Raw genomic sequence first — 26,145 nt, 5'->3', positions numbered from 1 at the left:
CTCCACTCGCACACTGAGCACCGGCTCCCCACAGGGCTGTGTGCTGAGCCCCCTCTTGTATTCTCTCTACACCCACGACTGCAGTTCGACCCACAACAACACTCTCATCATCAAGTTTGCTGATGACACCACGGTAGTCGGACTCATCTCGAAGGGAGACGAGGCAGAGTACAGAGAGGAAGTCCTGAAGCTGGCAGCATGGTGTTCAGAAAACAACCTGGCACTGAACACTAAGAAAACCAAAGAGCTCATTGTTGACTTCAGGAGACACAGCACCGACTTGGCCCCCCTCTACATCAACGGGGAGTGTGTGGAGAGGGTCCACACTTTCCGGTTCCTTGGTGCCTTCATCTCTGCTGACATCTCCTGGACAGGAAACATCTCAGCGGTCATCAAGAAGGCCCAACAGCGGCTGCACTTCCTGAGAGTCCTCAGGAAGTACAAGCTGAACTCCAACCTGCTGCTGACCTTCTACCGCTCGTCCATTGAGAGCCTGCTAACCTACTGCATCACGGTATGGTACGGCAGCTGCACCAAAGCAGATAGAGTGAGGCTTCAGAGTGTGGTCAAGACAGCACAAAAGATCATCGGCTGCCCTCTCCCCTCCCTGATGGACATTTATTCCTCCCGCTGCCTCACCAGAGCAGCAAACATTATCAAGGACAGCTCCCACCCTGGCTTCAACATGTTCAGCCTGCTTCCCTCAGGGAAGCGCTACAGGTGCATCAACACAAAAACCCACAGACTCAAAAACAGTTTCTTCCCCAAAGCGATAACCACCCTGAACTCACACATGCACAGATAACACAGCCCCCCACTTCCCACTTCCTCTATGGACCACCACTGTGCAATTCTATGTGCAACAACTCAACTGTATATACATAACACTATTTATCACATATTAGTTACGGCTTGTATATTGTACATTTTATATATATATGTGTTTTTCCCTATGTTAATACTGTCCATATGTACATAGCGCTGCAGAACTGTACCCCCACCCCAGCATGTTTACACTGAGTAGGAGATGCTCTGTATCTCATTGTACAACTGTATAGTGACAATAAAGGCATTCTATTCTATTCTATTCTATTCTACTATCTGCTTTACTATGAATGCTAGCTTTCTCTTGTTTTCTTTTGGTTTTGCTTACTGCTTTTCTTTTCCCCATTTCCTAGTTTTTACTTTTTGTGTTGGAAACCACTTTGTGTCTGTGAAAAGCACTCTGTAAATAAACTTTACTTAAATACTTACCTATTTTGTGATTGTCTGCCCCATTTATTGGTGGGTCTGTATGTGTCCACAGAGGCTTTTCTTTACCTCGTAAGATAATATATTTGTGCTCCATATGTTTGTTTCTTGTGCTTCTGTTTTTTTTGTTTTTTTTTTACATTTCAATTTTGTTCTTACCTTTTGTATCGAATCTGCACATTATTCAGCTCTAACTACTTAATAACTTATATCCTTAAAATATTTCTTCAAAAGTAACATTTCAATGTGTATTATCTCCTTCTGAGAATCCCAATCAATATTTTTGTTGTTGTGTTGACCTTGTCAATCTCTGTGTCCAGCATTTGGGTTCCTAACCTCACCCGAACGCTCCAGCAGATCTACAGTATAGTATAAATTTGAGGTATTTAGCAACCGCGCACAGAGAAGCAATGGGAGGAGGTTGAATGCTGTCTATGTGTTACTGAGGCTAACAGTAGCCTCTGTTCACAGCAGGCATTTTGAATTGTCACAGTCAAACTGTGTACACTGCAGTTATGAGCCATGCTACCTCCACGATTAAGCTTATTCAACACACTCGCACATATTTGCAATCTTCATGTTTTTTTGGGTTTTTTTATTGAACTATTCAAACAATTCTTGTCTGCCTCAAAAGAGGACAAATGGCCTTTAATGTAACGCTTACCAGAAATGTACCAGAATAATTAACAAAATGCTTCAACAGGGAATACAGCATCTAGCCATGTCTGATGCACACACATAATACTGTTATTGACATCTCATATACAGTTTGAGTGGAGAATGAATTTTAAAGTGTAAGTGAATGTCACATAACTATCCATTTGTGAGTTGTGGCATATCTTTGGAGGTGTAGCATTAAAAGTAAACCCAGGTCTTTAGCATTTTGCTAATACTCGTTACTGTTACTTGTTCAGGAGTATGTCATCTTTAACACTGACATCAAAGAATGTCGTAGATGTAGAATAAATGTCCAACTACAGTCTGCAAACTTATTTATAAAAAAATTATAAATAAATAACATAGAATGACACAAACATAGGAGAAAACACACCCCCAGTATGCCAGACCACTGTATGTTAGAGTAGCATGCTTACACTATAGAGTGAAAGGCTTTCATTCACTGGTTAAACAGAGAGTGGGTTGTATCAATAGGAGTGCTTTGATATTTCACTGAGTGCAGTTTGATGTAAATATATAGATGAGGAGAGTAAACTGTCGAAGGAAATTAGTGAAGAATCAATAACAAAACTGCATTTAGCTAAATCTATCCAGAACTTCCAGACAGGCGATGTTGTTCATGTACCCACCACACACACTCTCTCTCACACCCTCTCGTACGCTCTCACACACAGAAGAATTGATGGTGTCTGTAGCGTGGCTCCACTCTTGTGACATCAGTGCTCGTCGGGATACGGGGCTCCTATCAGGTAGCCGTTGGTGCCGTGATTTTTGTTTGTCCCATTGGTGGCGCTGGTGTGGTGCTTCTGATTTGGCGGTGGGCTGTCATCCTCATCGGAGCTGGACTCAATGTCGCTGCGGTCGTCTTTAGACACCTGCGGAAAAGAAAGGGGCGGCTGGAGATTACATTTTTTTCCTCATTAAAATTCTTATCTGTTTCATTATCTGAGGCAGCCAAGCATAACGGTGTTATAAATGGCTTTTGCATGTGAAACGGGAGCTGCCAATCAATATCAGGCAAAAAATAGGAAAAGAAGAAGAAGCTATAACATCTATTCGCAAACATGAAATACGGAGACCTCTGGTTTGATTGCTTGTTTGTCTGTAAAATGTTAAAAAATTATAAAAAAAATAGCCACTGTGACTGTTTAACTGTTTCCTTCTACCAGTCCAAAACACACATTTACCATGCTTATTACCATATGAATATGATTATCATATCATTTCTCAGATAATCTGCCACACTGATTTAGAGAAAATACACAAATGGCCACATGTTGGACAGTTTAACTGAAACATGACACGGACAATACTGATTTTTTGTTTTTTAAAACAACCTACTTTAATGTTTTGCAAGCTTTTATTCAAAATACACATTATTATTCATAGATTCAAATTTAGTCAAGTGCACTGTCATATGAGTTAAACCATTTTCTCTTCTGTTTTTTCTTTCGTAGCAACCCGGAATTTTAAACTCCTGCAGCGCACACCTGCATCACAAAATTTACACGGATTAAAAAACTGATTCACAGCGTATTACAATTCATGATTACTGTTTATGAACCAACTGTGATGCTGTGTGTCAGGAAATCTTTTAGCCTCATCCTTTAGATAGTTACCTCGGTGCCTGAATATCAACTCTTTGCATGTGGTAGGAAAAACTGCTGTGCTGGAGTTTAATGGCAGTATATACTTATTACAGTTCTTTTCCTCAAGAGTCAATAAAATAATTGTGCCTTTTTAAAATGTTTAGAGCGCTGTTTAATTTTCTCAGGATGTCAAAGGATGAAATAAGATGGTCTGCTGGCTGATCACATTTTTTTAAAATAACAAAATTTTTGATTTTCATTTTTAAAGATGAAACAATCTATTAATTATCATGAGACATGGTTGTGGACATGAGGAGGATGAGAATACCAGTGAGGTTTACCTTGGTGCTCACACTGACAGTAAACTGGATTTTATTAAAAACACAGAAGCCCTCTACAAGAAAGGTCAAAACCATCTCCTTGAACATCTGCTAGATGGTGCTCAGGATGTTTTATAAGTTTTATAAGTTTGATAAGTCTGTAGTGGCTGGTGCCATCCTAGGTTTCAGAAAGGAGGATGCTTGTCCAAGTTACCAGCAATATTGGACAATCCTTCACACCCCTCTCCATCTCAGGCTGGACAGCCCACTTTATAACTCCTCCTTATGACACCCAGACTATTTGCATATACATAGTATTGTTTTAATAAACTTAATTTATCATTGCACTTTGAGTACCCTATTTTGTCCTCATTATTTTATATTTTACATATTTTTAATAAAGTATTCAGATTTTACAGAGTTTCAATTTTCTGTCTTTTATATGTATATTTTAAGCGAACATCTGTAAAAAACTAATTCCTTCTGGCTTTAATAAAGTTTTCTGATGACATCCACAGACTAGCAGCACAACTGCTTAAAAGTAATTCTGAACTTCTGAAGAGTTTCTACCAGAGGAGATCTATTGGATAGATTTGATTGACTAAAGCTGTTCAGATGTATTCAAATATGAGTATTATATTTTAGTAAAGGGAAAAAAATTATTACTGTATTACATTTTAAATCCCAAAACTGTAACAGACCTTAATTTGCCACGTTAAAGCTGAGGCTAACAGGAATGTCATCAGTTTTGTCACTGGTGATAAAGGAAAGCCTTGGACATTTTAACATTTTGATGGGAGAATCAAGGTGAGCAGCAAATAAAGTAACACAAACGCCAAATCTTTATTTGCTGGGATTCAAACTGCCGACCTTACGTTATGTAAAGTGAGAGCTCAACAGCTAAACTGCCAGCACCAATGTGTCTGTGAAGGTTCTCAGTCATCCAGGTCATCGTAGTCTAAGGAGCTTGGAAAGAAAAGCGTCTGGACTTATTTGAGTTGCTTGAAAACGCTTCACCCAGACCTCTACATCGGAGAGACCAAACAGCCACTTCACAAGCGCATGGCACAACATAGAAGAGCCACCTCCACGGGACAAGACTCAGCTGTCCATCTGCATCTAAAGGACAAAGGTCACTCTTTCGAGGATGCCAATGTTCACATTTTGGACAGAGAGGACAGATGGTTTGAAAAGGAGTGAAAGAAGCCATTTACGTCCACTGTAAGCGACCATCTTTGAACAGAGGCGGTGGTTTACGACACCAACGTTCTGCCATCTATAATCCAGTTTTGAGATCCCTTTCCAGATGCCTTAACGCCCACTCACATCCTGGGCCATCTGACCTCAGGAAATCACATGATAGGGTGGGGCCAGGTTTCACAATGAGCTCACCTGAAACCCTGGCTGATTGTGACCCACACCCACTTTCACACCTTGGCTCATGTGATTAGGTAGAGGATCATCAGGGAGTCCTTTGTCCTTTGGGGGGAAACTCCCACTGGGTTTAAATCTGGGACTCCCCACCATTTGACCCTTAGAACTGAAGAAGCTTCTTGGATGAGAGGTGAAACGTCTTCAAGAAACTTAAAGAAGTCCAGACGCTTTTCTTTCCAAGCTCCTTAGACTGCCAGCACCAATTTATCTGTTGTCGGTCTCAGTGATCTTGGCACAATAGGGACCATGTGCTGTGAGATTTACCGAAAAAGCTTAAAAACCTGTTGACACGATGGACTTAATGTTCTTAAAAAGTGATTCAACAGAGGCCTTTCATGCTTCTTAACAATAGAAACACTCGCCAATCTGACATGGCAAGGTTTTCGAATCCACTAGAAGATAGTGAACACAGAAAGAGATTCATGTTAAAGTTTAGCTAATTTATTCGAGTGGACGGGAATCGCTAAAACAACACAATTTACTAAGCTCTTCCTACTTCTGGTGCTTTGATGACAACGGCACCAGTTAAAAAGTTAAATGACCACCAAACCTAATTGGATCGATTGTCTAAGGAACCCAAATGTCTGTCCACAATTATGAGTGAATCCATCCTCTAGAGGTTCAGATATTTCAGAGGAAGTTGCAAAAGGGTGGTACAGGAAAAGCTAGGGAGTTTTCCACCTCAGGGACCATGAATAGCATGAATAAGAAGCTTTCAGCCAGTAACCACATTAGCTGCAAGAAATATGAGGAAAAACTAAAAGTTGTAAAAAATGTCATGTACTTACATGTAACGGATTCCACTTTCCCACCTTGAATGTTGCAGGTTAGCATAGAAAACAGAAAGAGAAAGTCAAAAAATGGCCCATCAGAACACCACACACTATTTATAGATGCACTAGCAGCACAGCAACCTAGATACAAAGGTAAGGATTTTGCAAAAGAACTGGGTTTAGTGACTCACCTTTCCTTTGGAGATGGCTCTGCATGCTGTCTTCACTATGAGGTAGGACCAGAAGGAGTGGAGCAGCTGCAGCATGATCAGAAGCAGGTTGAAGACCCACCAGGATGGGTAGGGCCCTATAATCTCCCAACTCTCAAACAAGGTGGTGTTTAAAATCCTTCCATAGCAACAGAGGGAGACAGAGAAAATTAACTTGACATAAAGAACTAAAGCACGCCCCCTCATTTGGTGAATTAGGGCGTGTCCTGGGGGTGAGTACACAAAGCCAAAGAAAGAAAGCTCTGCTCCAAACATATTGTTAAAATCCAGGTGTTTCATGAAAAGGGAGACAGAAATGTGAGTGTTTTATTTATAGTTCAATATGAGTAGAGCAATAATTTAAAATTTAATTGAAGTTGGCACTGTAAGAAAAATCAGTGTGTTGCCTAACTTCACATGACACACGATTGAAATTTTAAGGGTCTAAATTTAACCCTGGAACAATTCTTCCAATTCGTTCTGTGAATCATCCTCCAGATACTGAAGCCATGGCAACAGCTTTACAGTAATGACAACTTTACTACGGGTGTGGTGGGGGCTGACTAAAATGTAGCGTATGGGAGCATTATATTACAGTATGAACAGAGGACAGAGGATGTGGGGGTGCCGGCTAAAAGCTTCTTTCTGGAAAAAAAAAGACTTTACTGACAAATATTTCTCAAAGGACTTCTCCAGAAAGCCCCTAATTATCGAAGACAACCTTGATTCTATAAACTCAAAACAGCATTTTTGTGCTGAACAAGAATCGATGGTATCTCAAAGAAAAGCAGACGGCTGCAGCTGCCTGACTGGAAAACTAAATTACGTCTCTCTTCACTTGTGAAAGGTGTGATAACACTGTGGCTACAGATGACTGTGGAATGACTTCCGTGCGCACGACTAAAATGAACGTATTTATTTTATTTTAGTTTTTATTTTGAGTTTATTTATTTATGACTGCAAATATCAGTAAAAAAAAGGCAAATAATAACTGCCATTCGCAAAGTTATTGAAGAAATTAATTCAAGCTTTTAGAGAGTAATTAAATCTTTTAAACATTTAATTAATCTTCTCTTCTCTCTGTTACAGAAATTTGGATGGATTAACTCCGCTTTATAATGACGAATAAATTAAAGGTAAAACACCTAAAAAGCAGCGCCACAAAACGATGAAAGCTCTTTTTGAGTGGAAATCACTTTGATGTTTTTAACAATCCCATCAAACTCTAGACACAGTTTTCAAAGATAAACCAATAACCATAATGATCTGCTTTTCATTTACTGATATGTTTGGCTTTCTTTGAGAGGTTAAAGCTGTGGTATCCATAGTAACTATTACTTAGCAACACAAATTCAAAGAGATTCTGTCTGAACTGCAAACTGTTGTGCAGAAAAAAGAAGGAGAAAAAAAAGCCATTGAGATCTTGATGGCTAAATTTTTAGAGATGAATTGCCAAAATAAGCAGAGCAACTCAGGCATCTGCTTTAAAAAAAAAAAACGTTCCGCAAGTCGTGTGAGCACATGCATGCAAACGCAAAAGGCTAACACACCTGCACTGAAGCCTGGCTTTAGAAGGATGCTAACTATGGTACACAACAAAGAAGCAAATAACACTCACCAGATGGGGTAAACTCCCAGCCTGGAGCTTATGAAGAGAATAGCAAACATTGCAAATAGCAAGTTGCACAGTATCTGACATTTGGCATAGTTGGCCATCTTGGCAGCCTGGGGTTAAAAAAGAAACAGAAATGAATGTAAATAACATAAAAAAAAAAAATGGAAAAAACTCATGTTTCCAGTTTGAATTAAAAAAACACTACATTAAAGTCTGTTAAATGTGTGTAGGTTACATCAATGCTGAAAGAGCTGTGTGGGAGGTGAAGCCTGTTTTGCACGTAGTGTAGTTAGATTAGGGTACTAATGTGCAGATAAACATGAAGCCAAACAAAATCCTCATGTTCAACATTTGTGGAAATTAAAAAATAAAAAATAAAAAAAAATCAGCCATTAGCCCATACATATATACAGCCACGTCCCCGGTGACGCTCTCCCATCCCTTCAGCTCTTGCTTGTTGTGGGGTCTACTAAAGGTAGAGATCAGGTGACTGATCACAAGATCAGGTGAGATGTGATGACTGGCAAGGCTATTCTTTATCCTGAAAGGCTCTTTCAGGTTGTTTTCACTGGATGCGTGGGGTTGTTGTCTTGCAGAAGACGTGTTTGGATGCATGCACATTGCTCCTGTGTGCCCCTACATTCACCCTTTTAGTTCGGTCAGCAGTAAAAGTATTGATTAATGCTGGCATGCCAGTTCTGCTGACAAATGTAAGGGAGCCATAGCTGAAGCACTAAAGTGTTTTCTCTGTGCTTGCTCTAGACTTACCTCTTTGAGTGCTTTTGACCTGGTGTGCAGGACTTTTTCTTTAAATTAATAATCTTGTTATCAATAGGTCATACCAGGTCATTGCTTCACTCAGGTTTTGGTGTGTCAGGCATTTTTTCTTCTTGTCTTTTACCATTTAAACCAGGTGTTGATTTTGGCAATTCACATATGTTCATTTCTCTTAAAAAACAATGTGGTCCTCTAAACCTAATCCTGCTCTTCATTTAATACTGATGGACACTGGTCAAAATGGGAATTGTTACCAAACTCAGTGAATTTGTACATAAACCATGAAATGAACCACAGTGGTCATGTAATATCCAAGACCTTTATATTTGGGATCTCTGTGGCTACATCTTACCATATTCTTTGAACTGTTCTTATTCCAGGGTGGAATGATGGGTGGACCTGGCTTTCAATAGCTTTCCTAAAGCCCCGACCTCAACCCTATTGAAAATGAGTGGACTACACTTAAAAGAAACCCAACCAATTGAAAAGAACTCTACCAGTTTTGCTACGATGATTGGTCAAATATTGGCCAGAATTATGCCTGAAGTTTGTTGATGGCTACCAAAAGTGTTTAGCTGAGATGCATCTTGCTATGGGGACATTTACCCAAATATCAGTGAATAATATATGAATAAGTTTGACCCTGTGTGGATGAGAGAAGATCCAAAATAAATGAAAACTTGTGCACCCAGTTATTGGTTCTTTAACGTCATTAAATATGTATGCTTTACAATCATTCCACCCCAGAAAGAAAAGAGATCAAAGAAATCATTAAAAGCCCAAAATTACTACAACATTCATGCCAATGATGAGTCTATGTAAACTCCAAACAACAACTGTAGTTTTTTCATTCATTCTTTTGACTTTTTAGTTTAGTAGCCAGCTTTGTATTTCAAGTTGAATGTGCTAAAGAACAAAAACTACCACAATACCTTCAATGCAATGCAATTTAGATCTAATCTACACTGTATGGACAAAAGTATTGGACCACACCTCTTCATCTTTGAATTCAGACATTTTCAGTTTCATTGCCACAGGTGTATAAAATCAAGTACCTAGACATGCAGTCTGCCTTCACAAATATTGGTGAAAGAGTGGATCGTTATAAAGACCTCACGGTGAAATTTCTTTGCTCTCAGAAGAAATTTCACAAGCAAACTCTCAACAATCAACTGTAAATGGCATACTTGCAAAGTGGAAGTGTTCAGGAACAAAGCCACAAAGTGGCTAATGACATAAAGTTACAGAGTGGGACTGCTGAGATGCACAATGCATAAAATTTGCCACTGTTTCACACAAAAACTATGTACCGTTTGTGGCATAGGTTTCTATGGCTGAGCAGCTCCTGTAGGTGTAATGTGTAGGCAACCCAGTACTTTTGTTCATATAGTATATGCATAGAGTTGTTGTTACATGGTATGGTGTGTTGTTCATACTGTGTAGACTGTGTTTAAATCACTCTACCCACACACCCATCTATCCATCCACAGTGTTTAAGTCTCTCCCCGGATCCTCACCTCTATCAGCACGTCAGCTGCATCGTGCAGACACATGACCAGAGTTCCCACTCGTGCCATGTTGTTCACATAGGAGAATACAATCAGAGAGATTGTTGCCACATGGTGCAGGAACATGATCAGGAAATCCTGGGGAAACAGCATCCAGCAAAATGTCACATAACTATAGAAAGAAGTTTTAAAATGTTACTGCATGCTGCACATATTACAATTTATGCAAACAAAAATAGCAAATACACCCCCAGCGCCCAAGCATTTATCAACAGTTTCTGCAGTAGTGTGTTTAAAAAACCCCAACTAGATATTCACACATCCTACTATCTCAGGCACAGCTGTGTCTCAAAAAGGGAAGATCCCACTGAGAAAACAGTTTGCAAGATCTTTCTTTTTACAGTGTGGTGTAGTGTTGGAGGAACTGGGCCCTGTGTGCTTCTTTATCTTCCTTAAACATATCAGGGCAGCAGTTTTAAAACATTTAAGTGTTGAATGAGGTTTTAGAGTTGAAAGTGAGCTAAAAGCTATGTTTCTTCAATACAATCCCTGCTGTAACTACACAACTAACGATATTGGTATGAGCCGTTAGGTTTTCTAGCTTTGAATAGAGCTCCAGATGACTAAGTGGCTGGGCCGGGGACAAGGGGGGCATTCCTCTAACAAATCTTTAGCTACTGAATCATCTGAGGATGGCAGCTTAAAGCACCCAGAACCAGTCCAAAGTGGCAAGTGAATGAGAAGAGAAGATGAGCAGGAAGAGTAATGATGCAAGACAGAGAGTGAAAGCAAGGCAAGAGTGTGCAGGGGGAACATACTGAAATTGGCAGGGGATGCAGAGGACCTCCTCAGCGTAGTGCTGTGCATGAAAAAAACTGAAAGGAGAAACAAAAACAGACAACATGCCAACAGTCAACAAAGAGATGACAGAGTGAAGGCATACACAGCATGGCATCGTGAGGGCTGCTGCTGCTTGCTGCTGTGAGTGCAGTGAGCGGAGTGTGTTTGAATAGAGGGCAGAGCTGGGATGGAGTGGAGACAGGAGTACGATCATGGCTGGAAGGCATGCAAATTGATGCTTAATGAGCCAAAAGTGTGGCCATTTTCATAAAAAAAAAAGATGAAGTGGGATGAAGATGATTGAATGCTTCCATGGACTGACTTTCAGCTTAGACACAGACCAAGTTGGTTCTTTAAAAGAATGCACAGCAGAGAATAAAGGGATTTTTTTTACTATTATCTTTTTCTTTGTTATCTGTCGTACAAATAAAGTTAAAGTGACTGATATATATAAGTTTTAAATCACTCAGCGTACATGCATTCACACCCTATAAGCCGAAACCAATTTCTGATCGCTTTAAACGCTCTGTTTCAGACAGTTTTTTCTACTGATGAATCTGTATGATATCAAAGCGAGGTGCTATACACACTCCTCCTGTTTATGAGAGCTAGCCAATCAGAACAAAGGAAAAAAGTTGGCTTAAATGTAGCTCCACAGACATATCAGCTAAAATGGCTCGTTTCAGACAATGGGTGAACTGAGGGGTTGCGCTATAATCCAGGAGAAGGATTATTTTGAAGAGCAAAGATTGCTATCAGCTTTAGTAGAGTTAAGTCTAGAAAATGGAGCTGGAAATGAGCATAGGTACACTTTAATAGACCTGATTATTTGTGAAAGCAGATTTTACATTAGGTGAGCTGCCTCCAGAGTCCTGGTGCTGTGCATGCAGTTTCACTGTTGTAGCTGCGCGACCTGTGCCAGAAACCTGATTTGTTCTATGTACGTGCAAAAACCTTTCACAATAAAACCACAAGACATATGCTCTGTGTGACTGCAGTAATCTCAGAGTAGTATATAGAAGTGTATTGAAGCTGGCTCTAGGGTTTAACCAAAAACTTGGTCCTAATAGTTAAACAGAAAATTGAATTTCATCCTTTTTGTGTTTTTGTGAACAATGCTAAAATATAAGATGCTAATAAAATAAAGGATTATATATTTACCTATTAAGTACACACACTTGATAAACAAAAAAGCTGGTAAAAAAAAAACTGCTTTAGCTGAGTAAAATAGTAGTTTGAACCTAAATTAGCTTAAGCATTTATTTTACATATTAACTATAAGACATATTTGTTATGATTTTATATAAATCATAACAAATATACATTTATTAATTTGTGTACAAGAAAGTCCACTGCATTAGAAAAAAGTCAACCTCGAAAATATGAGAAAAAAAGACTTATTTACCTGCTTGCAGATAAGCAAAATATGTAGCCTATCTTTCTATAGAACAGTGTTTTTAATAATATACGGATCTTCGGTTATAGTGATTTATTGCAACACTGGGAAGAAAAAGATTCCTTTTTAACTACTGTCTTGACTGCCAGTAGGTGCATATATCTCAGCACACACATCAACACAAATCATTTTGTCAAATGTGACACATTATACCCTCAGTGGTCACTTTATTAGGTACATCTGTTCAACTACTCGTTAATGTAACTATCTAATTAGCCAATCACATGGCAGCAACTCAATGCATTTAAGCGTGACTTTGAACAATGGTTGTGGTTCCAGACATAGTTGTGGGTGCCAGACACGCTGGACAAAAAAAAAAAAAAAAAAAAGATATCCAGTGCTTTGTTGATGCCAGGGGTCAGAGGAAAATGACCAGACAGCTTCAAGCTGATAGGAAGGCAAAAGTAACTCAAATAATCACTGGCTACAACCAAGGTATACAGAAGGCCATGTCTGAACATGTAAGACGTTGAACCTTGATTCAGATGGGCTACAGCAGCAGAAGACCACACTGGGTGCCTCTTCTGTCAGCTAAGAACAGGAGACAACTCACACGGCCTCACCAAAATTACTTCCTGCTACAACATTTGGACCATAGGGTCAAGATTTGGCATAATCAACATGAAAGCATGGATCAGTCCTGCATTGTATTTGTGATTCAGACTGCTTCTGGTGGAGGTGTAATGGTGTGGGGGAGTTCACTATACTTAAATGACCTCCACAGTGACTGGATCCCAATCCAATAGAGCATCTTTGGAATGTTGTGGAATGGGATATTCACATGAATGAATGTGCAGCTGACAAACCTGCGGCAACTGTGCGATGCTGTCATGTCATTATCGACCAGACTCTCTGAGGAACGTTTCCAGCATGTTGCTGAATCTATGCCAAGAAGACTTAAGGCAGCACTGAAAGCAAAAGGAGGTCCGTCCAACCTGGTACTAGGAATGTGCACCTAATAAAGTCACCTTTGACTGTAAGTTCAGTCATTGGCTGAAGGGATTATTTAAATGTAGTTAATCACAGTTTTTGTAAACTAGTTAGAATAAAGTGTTTTGGCTTCGTGTTAAAGTTTAGTTAATTTATACAGTGATAATACAATCAAACTGATTAAAACAGACTAAACATCAATCACAAAAGGATCGGGATGTCTTTTCTGTGATAGTGCTACTTACACTTGCATAAGAACAACACGTTTTTCTAGATTCAAAACAAATAAGTAAGTAAATAACCTTGTTCTCTTTTCCCTTCTAACAAACAAATGATGATTTGTGCCACTGGACATGCATGATGTGTGTTTTTTTTATGACATGTGCTCATAATTACCTTCCTCCTGATGTCTGTGAATTGGGAAAATAGCAACGACAGATAGAAAGACAGCTCCAGTATATAGTAATAATGGATGTCCACAGTCAGTGGCTGCATAAACACACAAAGCAGCAGAGTTAAACTAAATATTTGATAGGTAGTAAATCCAGGAATGCTGTAACATGATCGCAAAGGATGGGTAAACATTGCAGAGTAAATGTTTACCTGGTAAGGGTAGTTGTACCAGCACTCTTTAGTGTTCCATAACCATGGAGTCTACAAGAGATGAGAACAGTATGTTTATACCTTAGACAAAGAAAATCAAACAATATAATAAAAAGTATTATTAAACTTTGACTGACTTGTTGAGGGGCAATGATAGCAGGAATTCTTTGGCTCATATAAAACTCAATAAATGCTAGATTGCTATGTTCTGCTCACACCACCATAAGACAAAAATCTCGAGTAGTGACGTAAAGATGAGAAGAGTGACGGCAACTGAGATGCTAAAAAAATGTGTTATAAGCAAACAGTGACCCATCACTGGGGCTGAGTTTACATCTCCTGCACTCCTCTCCAGACCTGCTCTATTAATAAATCCCGCAGAGGCTGGAGCCTGCAGCAGCGGCTGCCAGGGACTTAACTATTTTCACAAAGTGCTTCGTCATGCAACTTGTGTCTGTGAGAGATTTATCCTGCTCTGTCTCAGCCACTGCTGTGATTGTGTTAATATACGGATTTTCATGAATTTATGCATGAACTCTATTAAACCTATCTCAGTCACATATTTCAGTCAAATTTGCTTAACTGGCTTGTTACCATAAATGTATGAACTCTACAAAGTGTGGCTTATTGATGTGTCTGCTGGAATTTCAGGCTTTTTAAAGAGGAAACACCGTTTCAACTGGAAGCACTGGGAAGCCCCTAAACTACACATAGTAGGCTTAAGGCACTGCATACATGCATACATATTCATGAAGGTAAAAATATCTTTTAACAGGACATGAAAAATGGTCAATATGAATATTATCATTACACGGGTATAGTTTTAGGTGTGGTAACCCTAAAAGTTAAGCTAAACATCTGGTTAAATGGTATATGTCATAAAAGGGGCATTTAAAAAAAAAAAAAGCCATGCTTTATTGATAACACACTTACACTACTCACCGTAGGAAAGCCACAATTTCCAACAATGACAAAGTCACTTAATTAATTAAATAGCAGTGATGACCACTTTAAATGTCATCTCAGTTATTTGAAGTCCTTGTTTTTGTATAAGTAGGTGGCCCTTCTTACACGGGATAACACGACACACAACAGAAGCTCATTTGAACATTGGCTTCTAGCTGTTAAAAACTACATGTCACTATAGTAACACAGAAAACCCCCTGACTGATTAGAGGTCATTTTTATTCCTCTACTGCCTTCCCTTTTCCTTTTTTTTGTCTTTATAAAATTAGTCACTTTAATTCAATTTTTATCATGTACCGCTATACTTTAAGTGGTTTAGAAAATAGCTTCACATCTCACAGATCCATATTAAATCCAGCTCCTGTTACAGAAACTCTTCTTTAAGTAAAACTTACCTTTTTAAGGAATCGTACTCCGTAGGTAAATATGTATAAGTAGAATGTAAATCTCCACCTGAAACAAATAAAAAGATCATGACTATAGACTCATCTGATCACAAAAATCTTTAGTTTTTCTTTTGGGGGTGTAACCTTAAAAAATGTGTTTAACAGCAGTGGATTTCAGTTTTGGTCTAGTCTGGAGCAACACTAGTATTAAAGACAGCCTCCTCTAGCTCTGCAGTGCACACATATTTGCAGTTGTTTATATTTATCTTTTTTTTGCACATTGATTTCTGTTTTCTACAGAATCCAAACAAAAAAAAATTCTGAGACCATTTTGAGGAGAATAATGACCTGCATCCCAAAATGTTTTCCAGAATCTGATGTAATACCACTCGTGCTGTATGCCATTTATTTTGTTTAATCCCTTGGTGCAACACACTGTGGCACACAATGTGGCTGTTATGCCTGTAATTAGGAACTGGAAGTGGTGTAAGGTCTTCTTATTCAACTCTGCAGTCTAGGGCAAATCAATGAAAATAAGACGTCACCCTTGTGAGGTCTGGAGGGGAAAAAAAAAAAAAACACTCACTCTGTCCATTCCCAACCCTTCTCTGCTTTATGAGATGTCTGAGATGTCACTGTTATCTTATAGTATCCTTTTTCCACAGTTTTTTTTAGAACAGCAGTAATATTTGCAGTGGTTAACTTAAATAAATAAAAAAGTAAGGCAAAAGCTGGCAAATGGATTGAGATTGATGCAGGGTATTTCTAGTATTTCTTGACTTTTTACACCACAATTTACATTCACAAAGTGCTTTATTCTAGATATACAGATCTTTTATCTGTTACATACACATGCGCACAACTATGGATGAACTTTCACCCTCATATGAACTAGACTGACTCACTCATCTCGTGAGCCCAATAGACAGTCAGTCTAATAACACAAACACTAGTTATTGTGTTCAGCTGATTACTATAAGTTACTATAGATGCCTGAGTGTAAAGGTATGACTCTGCATTTTTAGATTGCATAAACTCTTTTGAATACAGTTGTATAACTCCACGAATCGAACCAGAGGAACAAAGCAGAGCTTGACTTCTATGACACGGAAGAAAACATCCACTGACAGACGATGTGGATCCTGTCATGTGAAACAAGCATTTGCATACTTTAAAGGTTGCGCGGTGTGGTTGTTTGACCTCAAATCAAACACCTTTGGACAGCTGCAGGCCCTGAAACTCCACGATTCATAAACGCTCAAAAAAAGAGAACAAGGTAAATCCATATCGGCTCCTTTGTGCAGGAACGAGTTGTTACTCGCGATGAATACTAGAGGAATTATTACCACATTGACGTGCTGCTTGTGGAAGCCATCGTTAACTGCTTTTTGTGTCTGATCAACAGTATTGTAAGAGCAAATCAGCTGGACGAGTCTACCTGAAACACAGTAAAGACTGTTGCATGGCAACTGGTTGATGAAGCCTGCATGAGTCTTTTACAAGTGCTACTGAATCACTGCTATATATGTGCAATCACAATGACTCACAAATGCTTCCTTTGAATAGTTTTTTTTCCTGTCGTCAGACACTGATTGAGTTTTGTCATTATGAGTTACACTTTTTCAAATTGATGATGACAGTTGAGCAAACTGGCAACTTTTAAAATTTAATTATCTAAGAGCTGCTGTGTATTTGGTGCACTCGATGGAAAAGCTATTAGCCAATTATACTTTTAACTAAACAATACCGTGTATCAGCTGTGGTTAATAGGATTATTTTTATGCAAATTTAGGCATACAAACTATAGTTCATACAACACATATGCTTAAGGTAATGCTCGGATACAAACACTGTCTTTTTATAAGTGCTTAATCATGCTTTAATAAATTGTTTTTTTACGTATGATGAAAGGCTGGATTTCAAATTTAGACAGCTCAACTAATCACAGAGAGCTCAAATGTACCTGTTTAGACAGGACATTGCTTGAGGGAGGAAATAATTGCAGGGGTGACTTTGATTTGATTAAAAACTCAGTAATGAGGCTGCTTTTATTCTGAAGGTAGCGCCTAGTGTTGGAATAAAATCATAAAAAGCAGATCGTACTGGCTCATTTAATTTACCTTTGTCACTTCTCCAGGTGGGAAGCCTGAGCACCAGCTGGCTGCAATTGTCTGCATTCATACTGTTCAACATAACAATTAGGCATGAGTCTCCAGCTTTATCAAAAAACTCACCAGTCAGGAAGCTTTGTCCCCTCATTGCAGTTAGATCAGCAGTAACAGCTCTGATATTATTCAGGTAGTAATAGGTGCACCGCCTACCTATGTATATTTGTCTACTTTGGTTTAATTACATAGACGCGATTTTAAAAATTACTGAAATGAAAAAGCTTGTTAAGTGCCAGTTTGTTTTAACGTGGTGCTGGGAACATGGCGAGCAGGCTGAGGGATAACGTGTGTAGCCGTCTTCTTTGATATGCACATGTAAATGACCCATCTCTCAGCTGCCCTAAAAGCATCTGCTGAGCACAATCATAGTTATTACTTGTCAGCTTGGAGTCTGGCAAACTGCTTCTGAAGTGTATGAGACTCCCACACCTACGTGTTGTTAGAGGGAAAGCAGTAATGAGGATGCTGGTAGTCTCAGCTGCTGATAATGATATATTTCTGGAGAGTTTAAATGCATCAATTCATTTTCGATAATCTACTTTTAATCCAGTTAAAAGTTAGGAAACATTTTGAAATGTTATTGACATTTTTAGATGTAAATTGGACAGTCTTGCGATTGCTTCTTTTCTTATTACTTTGATTTATTTGGTTTTAATCTTGCTTTAATATGCTTTACCTTTGATTCATTTATTTGCAATTATATTGGTGCGGTCATTATGTTTTGCATCTCTCTCCGACTCCTGGTTTCAACGTGCACTCAGTGCATGTATTCTTGCACGTTTGTATTGTTTATCCATCTGAAAATGATTTTGGTTAATTCCTCATCTAACAGTTTTTAAACTGTTAGATGAGGAATATGTAGTAGTTTACACATTCTCCTAACAATCAAAAAAAGCCCCGGTTTGCTTCCAGGAACTGTCAGGAAGGGCATCTGGTGTAAAAACTCAGCCAAATCGAACCCCTTGTAAAAGTAGCTTTAGATGAGGCATCGTCACCAATAATACCCACATGAAAATTAACTGAAAACTCTAAACTATATAGAAAAGATGGATGTCCTTTGCTGAAACTGCATTTTCAGTTAAAGACAGAGCTATCTGAAACCCCTGAAAGCAGAGTTGGATTTTAAAACTTTCTCTACAATAGTCAGTGCCGGTCAAAAACTAGACAGAACTGCAATAACCACCTCAGCTTGCCATTTCTGCACATGAAATCAGGATACAGATGCTCATGCGATTTGCTTTCTTTTGTATTTTGCTTTAGGGAATTGCTTTTTTGTAGTATTTGAAACAATAGCATGCAATCTTAGGGGATGCTTGAACCATTAGGGTATCAATCAAGGGACTGCTGTTGAAAATTCGGTTTGGGTGATATCCAGATTCTGCCTTTGGAAAATGGTTTGAAATGCTGACTTTAGGTAGTCTGACTACATTTCTATGTAATTTTGTTGCATAAGCACAATGTAACACGATGTGTTCAAATGACATTAACTTGGCTGATATACATTCAGTTTAAACCAAGCATATTTTCCTCAGTGATTAATTATTTGACTAAGTAAACCTTTGAGTTTATATATTTCAGATGTGTTTTAATCAAAAATAATGCTTCATGTTTACGAGGGCAAACAATCCTTTATTGAGTGTACTTGTCCTTTAGTAAAATAAGAAAAGATGAGATTTAAATTCAAATATTTGAATTTAATTTGGAAGAACGTGTTTGTCCTTTTCTTCTGTTTTTAGTTTCTGTGCTGAGATGAAAAAACTGCACTCCTATGTACCACCTGGTAGGAGGAATTTGTGCATTTCCAAAGAATACTCCCTGAATAATCCACTTCAATTGGTTGTAATATGGAAAGCAAAAAAATAAAAAATAAAAATTACTTGGATTTAGTAGCAGTCCATTTAATTATGCATTAAATATTAAGGGACACCTGACATAGATAATATAAGGTTAAAAATCATCATTATTTAATAGTATTAACTTTAGTAATTTGTCACTGTCTTTAAAACAAAGGAAAAAAGTGGGTAATTTTATTCTTTATGATAATTTCTTTATTCTCAGTGAACGCAACGATGAAGAAGAATGGAGCAAGATGAGATCAGACAACTGGAGCTGTTGAGCACATCAAAGCGAGCTCCTGCCTCAGCCTGTAACGACCAAGAACTGAAAAGAGGAAGGGCTCTACTCCCCAAGTACACTGCAAAATCTTAATTTACTGTGAAGCCTCTTAGTCTGAGTGAGTTTTCATTTCTTTATGGATTTTCTTCCTTTCTATATAAACAAAGTTATTGCAGGTTTGTTGCTAAGAAAAAAAATAGTACACTTGCACTTGACTGGATGACTTTTTTCTCTCTTTTTTTTGCAGTCTGTCTGGGTAACAATAGCTGGGAGACAAAGTCCATGCAGAGCCTTCATTATTTTCAGACCAAATGTGTCTACTACATGCTCCCAGTCTGCATAATGAAAAGAACAGACACCAAATCAGCCATCATGACAACTGCGAGACAAAGAATCCTATCAGTCTGCAACAGCTGTGCATGAGGGCCTAATTAGAGCACAATCACTGCTAGAAGGACTGAAGCCAGCCTGTTTGGAGGACTGCACTGTGGGCAACTGAGACTCACAACCTGGACAAACTATTGCAAAGCCCCGTGTTGTCTGCTATCAATTGTGCCGAGTGCAGATAACAGTTTCGGCACGGGTGTTGCTTTGAACGAACGAATGCCAGCAAAGCATGTACAAAAAGCCCTTACATATTTCATACAGACACAAATCAAATCTCTCTTTTCATTTTTTTTTTGTGTTCAGATTCTTCTTTGAGCTTGTAACAGGAGTCCAGTAGTCTAATCAGCCGACAGTGGTCTCCTGAGTGAACAGCAGCCTCAGGCAGATCAGAAGATGTGAGGCTCCCTGTGTCTCAAACTGCCAGATTTGCTCTACCGGTGTCAGACATGACCCTGCTCTGACAGCGACACTCGCTCGTTGGCCTTTAACATCACACGCCAAGTAACTACAATTTCCCTGATGGCAAATGCTTTACTGCAGATTAGCCAGTTCTCTATTACAGACTGAGTGGGTTTGCTGGTTCGCACTGGGACTATTATCCAACAGCAGCACCAGCATTTATGTTGCAATCTTCATAAGCCGTGTAAGACACAGCACTGACTAACCAAAACTGAAGCAGCCCTCTTATAAGCTTTCAAAGGACCACACCAGCATTTCTGCTTGAATTTGACCACAAAGCTGAAATAAATGATTATCAGTTGAAGACTCAACATAACACTAACTGGAAGAGAGGGAAATTTAACATAATATATTGAGAAAGAGCCTCCCTCTCATCTTAGCAGGATCCCAATTTAAGATCTTAAAATGCTCTTTTTCTTCCCTCACTGTTCTAGTCTTGATTTATTTGAAATAATTACTCCATGAGATGACAGTGAGATCCAAAAGAAAGGTTGATTGGCTTACAACTTGAACAGTATCAGGAGTTTATCTTAAATTCAATTAAATTCAAATCTCTTCTCCTATCTTGTTCTATGCTTGTCCTATTAATTCTCAAGTTGGACAGGACAATTTTGTTTCAGATCGAGGTATTATTTTGGTTCTCTGCTGTCCTCTGTGTCATTTCTCAAATCTCATATCTTTAAATTTGACATTGATTGTCAAAGAAAAAAAAAAACTCCAACAAGGTGAAGATTTTAATGAGCATCTGTCACTACAGCCCTCAAATTTCCCCTTTACATTCCTGCCTCCATTTCCCTAATTTGTTTTTTATGAGTATGTGCACCCACACAATTTACCTTCAGTTCCATACAGTATGAAAATGAACTTGCAGAGACATGAAACAAGCTCGATTTTTAAAATCATTAACCATGCCTGCTTTTACTGCTGTCACAGATGTGTTGTTGATAAGTGGTAAAACAGCGCATCCGATTCAAATGACTACACTCACAACAACTGTGACCAAAAGTTAAGCACCAGTGCACAAACTCTGATGTTTACAGAGAAAAAGAAACGTGCAGAGGAAACATGGCGTGCAGCTAAGTGAGGAATGTCTTGATTATAGTTTGTCTTACATGCTCTCACAGAATCTGGCGAGAGTGCTGGGCTTCTCTTGGTTGCGTCGTTGTCTGAACCAGCGCTGGATGGTCCGCACATCCCAGTCGAGCTGCTTGGAGAGACCCTCCAGCCTCTTCTCATCTGGGTGCTGTCAAGAAAATATAAACACTCCATAGGTTAGATGTAGTTCAGTTATTAAGTTATAACTGAATGATAATGAGAAAAAAATTAAAACGTGGACAACCTTGGTTATAGCAGTGAAGACCTTTTCCAGGATGGCATTGGGTTGTGCTTTTTGCGGCCCGTTAGTCTGGATCTTCAGGCCCATGGCACATGGTCTGGCAATAAACCTGCAAAAAACAGATCATGACACCATTTACATATTAAAGGACTCAGTCTCTTTTCTTTTATTCTTTAAATTAAGGACACTGGAGCAGTCAGTAATGCATACTCTTTCTCTGCAGGTGCTGAATAACAGTGTACTGTAAAGATCTTTTGACCACAAACGGTTTAACACAGAGGGGAAAAAACACGTATGCGTTGAACTGCTGAAGTGTAGTATCCACGTAGTATTGATGAAGAAACCGTAAATGACGCCACAGTGTGACTTGTTTGTCAAGATGTGGTGAGAAAGTACACAAGAGTTGACAGTCAGCTGCTAAAGTTAACACGTGGCTGTCTACATGAACAAAAATAATAATACTGATATTAAAAACTCCCCTTACACAGACACATATTTCATGAACGAAAAACCAGCAAGTCAAACATCATCGGATCATTTTAACTTTGTTACTGAGCGTAAATGAGGGCTTAGTGTGGAAATGTAAGGCCTCACTCACTACTTTGTAAAGAAACTCTCATGACAAGCATTGCTGTGATGACACCGTCGTGGCTTTACTGTCAGACACATGATCATGCAACATGCAAAACATCACAAATGGAGCAGTGAAAAAACAAAACAAAACACAACCCCCCACCGATAAGATAGGTTAAAGGAAACGGTTTTTAGAACGATGGTTTGCAGAAATTATGGTTTGGGCTAAGAGGACGGTGAGTGGATTGGCCAGGTATGGTAACTTGGCCGCACAGCGTGTGCATGTGTGTGTGCCTCGACAGATGCATCAAATGCAGACAGCGCGTAACGCTGCGGCCCTGCAGAAAGAAAGATGATCACCCTAGTGATTTGTGGGCTAACCAGACAAGATGCCATTGTTTAGGTACCAGACTGACACACATGGACAGCGGGGTGTGCTGCATCGTTCGCCGGAATATTTCGACAATAGAAGACCGTATCACAGCCACCTGGATTAACGCATGTGCGCGTCGACCCACCTTTCGAAAACCAGTCGTATCATAAAGATGCAGAATGCTAAAGGACAAGCCAGATAGAGATCCTCGGCTTGCGGAAATGTTGCCTCATCTGTGTTTTTTAAGTCAGCCCAGGTTACATTGTGAGGGAGCCAGAATCTCTCATTCCAAAACCACGCCAGAATACCGGCCATCTCCCTGCAGCAGACACTGTGACCGGGTCGAAAGAGAAATGATGGCCCGCTGTATCTAGGAGGTCTCTCAGATGCAATCTGACGGCACAGGTTCTGCCGATGATGAGATATCCGTGTGCGATCGCCGTCCGTCCGTTTCCCCTCAGCTATTCCAGTGTAGGGAAGTAGACTCAATCAGCTCCTCTGCAACTGATTGGTGCGCTGACATGTCATGCAAAACAGTCAGCGCACATGCCGGGGCTATACCACGGCGTCATCAAGGTAAAGCACTGGGGTAACACTCAGCCTAACACAGTATAGCTGAGTCCCCTTTCATAAAATACATAATGGCGTTTTCTTTATTTATACTCCTGTTTTATAGGTGTGATGCTTTTATTGTTGGAGAATCCTGTAGTAACCTGCCGACCTGGTGATGACTCACCTTCAGATACTGAAGATACAGATTTTTACTGTCAAACTCAAACTGATCTTTAATGACTTTTAGAAGAAAAAAAAAAAAGACAATAAACATTGACACAGTGGAGCATGCTCCACCGTTTACCGCTGTGCTTGGTAAACTCTGCCACCTACTGACAGATTTCGTGTAGTAACCCTGATCCCCCCCATAACAAAAAAGAAAAAAAGGTAAGGCCAAAAAGCCAAAGACATAGTTAAAGCAAATTCATTTTGGTGGTCAATCATCCAAGGAAAAGATAGTGGACAGAAGTAAAGAAGAGAGTGCAAGCAAGGTGGAGTGGTTGGAAATGAGCATCACAATGAGAGCAGCAAAAGTGAAATGGGAGATTTACAAGATGGTAGTGAGACTTTCTTTGATGTATGGTTTGGAAATGGAGACCAACAGGAGCTGGAGATTTTGAAGATGCTAAGATTTTTTGTTGGGGGTGACCAACAAAAATTATCTATGAGTTAGAGACAAAGACAAAAAAGCAAGGCTGAAATGGTTTGGACATGTGCTGGGGAGGGATAGTGGGCAAAAAATTAAAAAGAAAAATTACCATTACATATGTTGGAAGAGCTTTGAATTGCTTTTGAGTGAGAAGTGGATCCACGCTCTCCCAGCAAAGTGTCTCCACAGCATGTAAGAGCCATCAAATCCTGTCTGGGGCCAGATCAATCCAATAGGGCACCTTTGGGGTGTGGTGGAAGAGAAGATTCACATCATGGATGTGCAGCCAACAAATCTGCAGCAACTGTGTGACGCTATCGTAGTGGGTAGTGGACGCACACAGATCAATAAACAGTCTGATGGCGCCATCTGCTGGACAGTAGTATGATCGTCACCAGCAGTTCTGACTGCATGTGACATATTCTGGACATATTACTGAAGTTACACACACACGACGTCATCCTCACGTCGGTATTTTAACACATTCATTGCTATTTTAACTCAAACACAATTTCCTTAATATCTGTAATGTAACCATTCTTCTAACAGAGGTTTTAAATTAGGTGTATAATAAAACATCTTAATCACTAGTCACTGTCTCGAGCGCGCGCACGCGATCCGTTATTTTCCGGGTTGTGCTCGCTCTGCGGTAGAGGCGGCTCTTCCTCTCCTGCAGCTGCCAGCTGACACTAACACTGAGGAGGTGAGGTCAAATTTGACTCTCTCTCTTCCTCTCTCGCTGCCAGTCAGTCTGAGAGGCTGCTAACAAGCGCAGCATCATCATCTTCATCATGGCGGATCAAGGCGACTGTACAGCTCCTGTCCACCACCCGCAACCACCGCTGACAACCAGCTGGCCAATTACCCGGGAGTCCTACGAGCTGCAGGAAGTCATAGGTTAGTGTCCGGAGATGTACTGAACGCCGTGTAACTATCGTGGAAACCCAGCCCGCGGCGGGTTATCGGAGGTGAATGACGACGAGGGCCTACCGGCTTTTTCATATGCAGCAGCCTCCCGCAACGCTTTGCAATGCGGATGTTACCAGACACAGTCAGGGACTACCGGTTCACAGCTCACGAAGCGGAGTCGGGTAAAAAATCTGGGCCGCTGCACGCGCGTGAAACTGTCACGTTCAATAAGTGGCTCTCCGGCGGGCTCCGATCACCGAGCTTGACTCCAGCTGTGCTGATTTTATGGCACGTGTCCAGTTTATTAGCAGCTGCTTAAATCACAGATGCTGCGGATCTGTGAAGGCCACGTCGTGCCGTCTGTGGTGGCAAATAACTTACTATGTCCACATGACGAACTAAATATACAGCTACTTAGTATTCATACAGCTAACAATAGCAGTAATGGCGATTATTAAAAACTATGGCAATAGCGGAATTGTTACTTTTAAAACAATAAAGCTTGCCCTAAAAAGTCACTCCGCCGCTGTGTTTTTTAATTATTATTTTGATCGTTTAATAAAGTTAACACGTGATCGCTTAAGTCCAAAAATTCAAGAAATCCAGTTTATACTCATATTAATTAGAGAAAAAAACTTTAACAATTTTTACATTTATCGATTCAAATGATTAACACAACTTTTCTGTTGTGGACTAATGGGTTATTGATTAATTGAGACACATGACTCAGTTTGTAAGCATAGCTTATATGCAGCTGCAGTGTGGAGCACTGGTGTAATAATATTCCACGTTGTTGTTATCCTGCAGAAAAACCAGCAGGTATCTGCAATAACCTATTGTTAATATATCAGTTAGTATTTATTTTACAAAGACATTTGAAACTTAAACCTAACTTATTTTATTGCATGAATCACCTAATGCTGAGTTATATCACCTGAAACATAATACTGCTAACCTTAAATGCATAGAAGAAAAGCAGAGGGAAGCCATATGCATATTTTTGGCAACTGCATGCACTGTGCACATGACCTGACAAGTCAAATCATGAGTGATAAGAAGTAGCGCCTCTGCTATGTGCAGCTGACAGTGATGAGTAAGTGAGACCACCACCACACACACACACACACACACACACACACACACACCTCAACTTGTAGACAGTCACAATTTGTGATGTGTCTGGCGTATCTGCTTCTAACAGTTTGTAAGCAATATGTCATGTGTCACAGCATCTTGGTGTGAACAGCTCTGCTACTCCACAGCGTGGCCTGATTTGTAATGAGTCGAGT

At 39.6% G+C, this 26,145-nt stretch overlaps 2 protein-coding genes across 3 annotated transcripts in view; one reads left to right on the top strand and one right to left on the bottom strand.

Annotated features, from left to right (window-relative positions):
- Positions 1-1,866: 1,866 nt before the first annotated feature.
- Positions 1,867-24,147, bottom strand: cers6 (ceramide synthase 6). 2 transcript variants are annotated; one of them, XM_084907846.1, is made up of 11 exons: positions 24,057-24,147; positions 21,804-21,909; positions 21,577-21,707; positions 15,345-15,402; positions 13,984-14,034; positions 13,777-13,869; positions 10,164-10,292; positions 7,873-7,979; positions 6,237-6,393; positions 6,061-6,084; positions 1,867-2,804 (listed from the first exon to the last, which is right to left on the bottom strand). In XM_084907846.1, the coding sequence occupies exons 2-11, from the start codon at positions 21,885-21,887 to the stop codon at positions 2,646-2,648; spliced, it is 993 nt and encodes a 330-aa protein (XP_084763972.1). In that variant the 5' UTR covers positions 21,888-21,909; positions 24,057-24,147; the 3' UTR covers positions 1,867-2,645. The 2 variants fall into 2 exon arrangements, with proteins under 2 accessions (XP_084763972.1, XP_084763971.1); XM_084907845.1 differs by lacking the exon at positions 24,057-24,147 and adding an exon at positions 22,892-23,303.
- Positions 24,148-24,590: 443 nt separating this feature from the next.
- stk39 (serine threonine kinase 39) overlaps positions 24,591-26,145 on the top strand; it is a 34,471-nt gene continuing 32,916 nt past the window's right edge. The window contains exon 1 of the mRNA XM_084907844.1: positions 24,591-24,844. Within this exon, the coding sequence (XP_084763970.1) occupies positions 24,739-24,844 (106 nt within the window). The 5' untranslated portion in view covers positions 24,591-24,738. The remainder of the gene's footprint in view (positions 24,845-26,145) is intronic.

This window comes from Perissodus microlepis, chromosome 16 (genome assembly GCF_051167445.1).
Source record: "Perissodus microlepis isolate ML-2025 ecotype Zambia chromosome 16, ASM5116744v1, whole genome shotgun sequence".
In the NCBI taxonomy this organism is placed as follows: Eukaryota; Metazoa; Chordata; class Actinopteri; order Cichliformes; family Cichlidae; genus Perissodus; species Perissodus microlepis.
This window is presented reverse-complemented; position numbering and strand designations above follow the sequence as displayed.

Excerpts from the sequence above, each read along its gene's own strand:
- cers6 (XM_084907845.1), bottom strand. The coding sequence starts at position 23,061 with ATGGCCGGTATTCTGGCGTGGTTTTGGAATGAGAGATTCTGGCTCCCT. Across the intron at positions 21,708-21,803 it reads TCTTCACTGCTATAACCAAG|CACCCAGATGAGAAGAGGCT; the intron begins GTTGTCCACGTT and ends TTTTCTTGACAG. Across the intron at positions 2,805-6,060 it reads GAAAGTGGAATCCGTTACAT|GTGTCTAAAGACGACCGCAG; the intron begins GTAAGTACATGA and ends TCTTTTCCGCAG.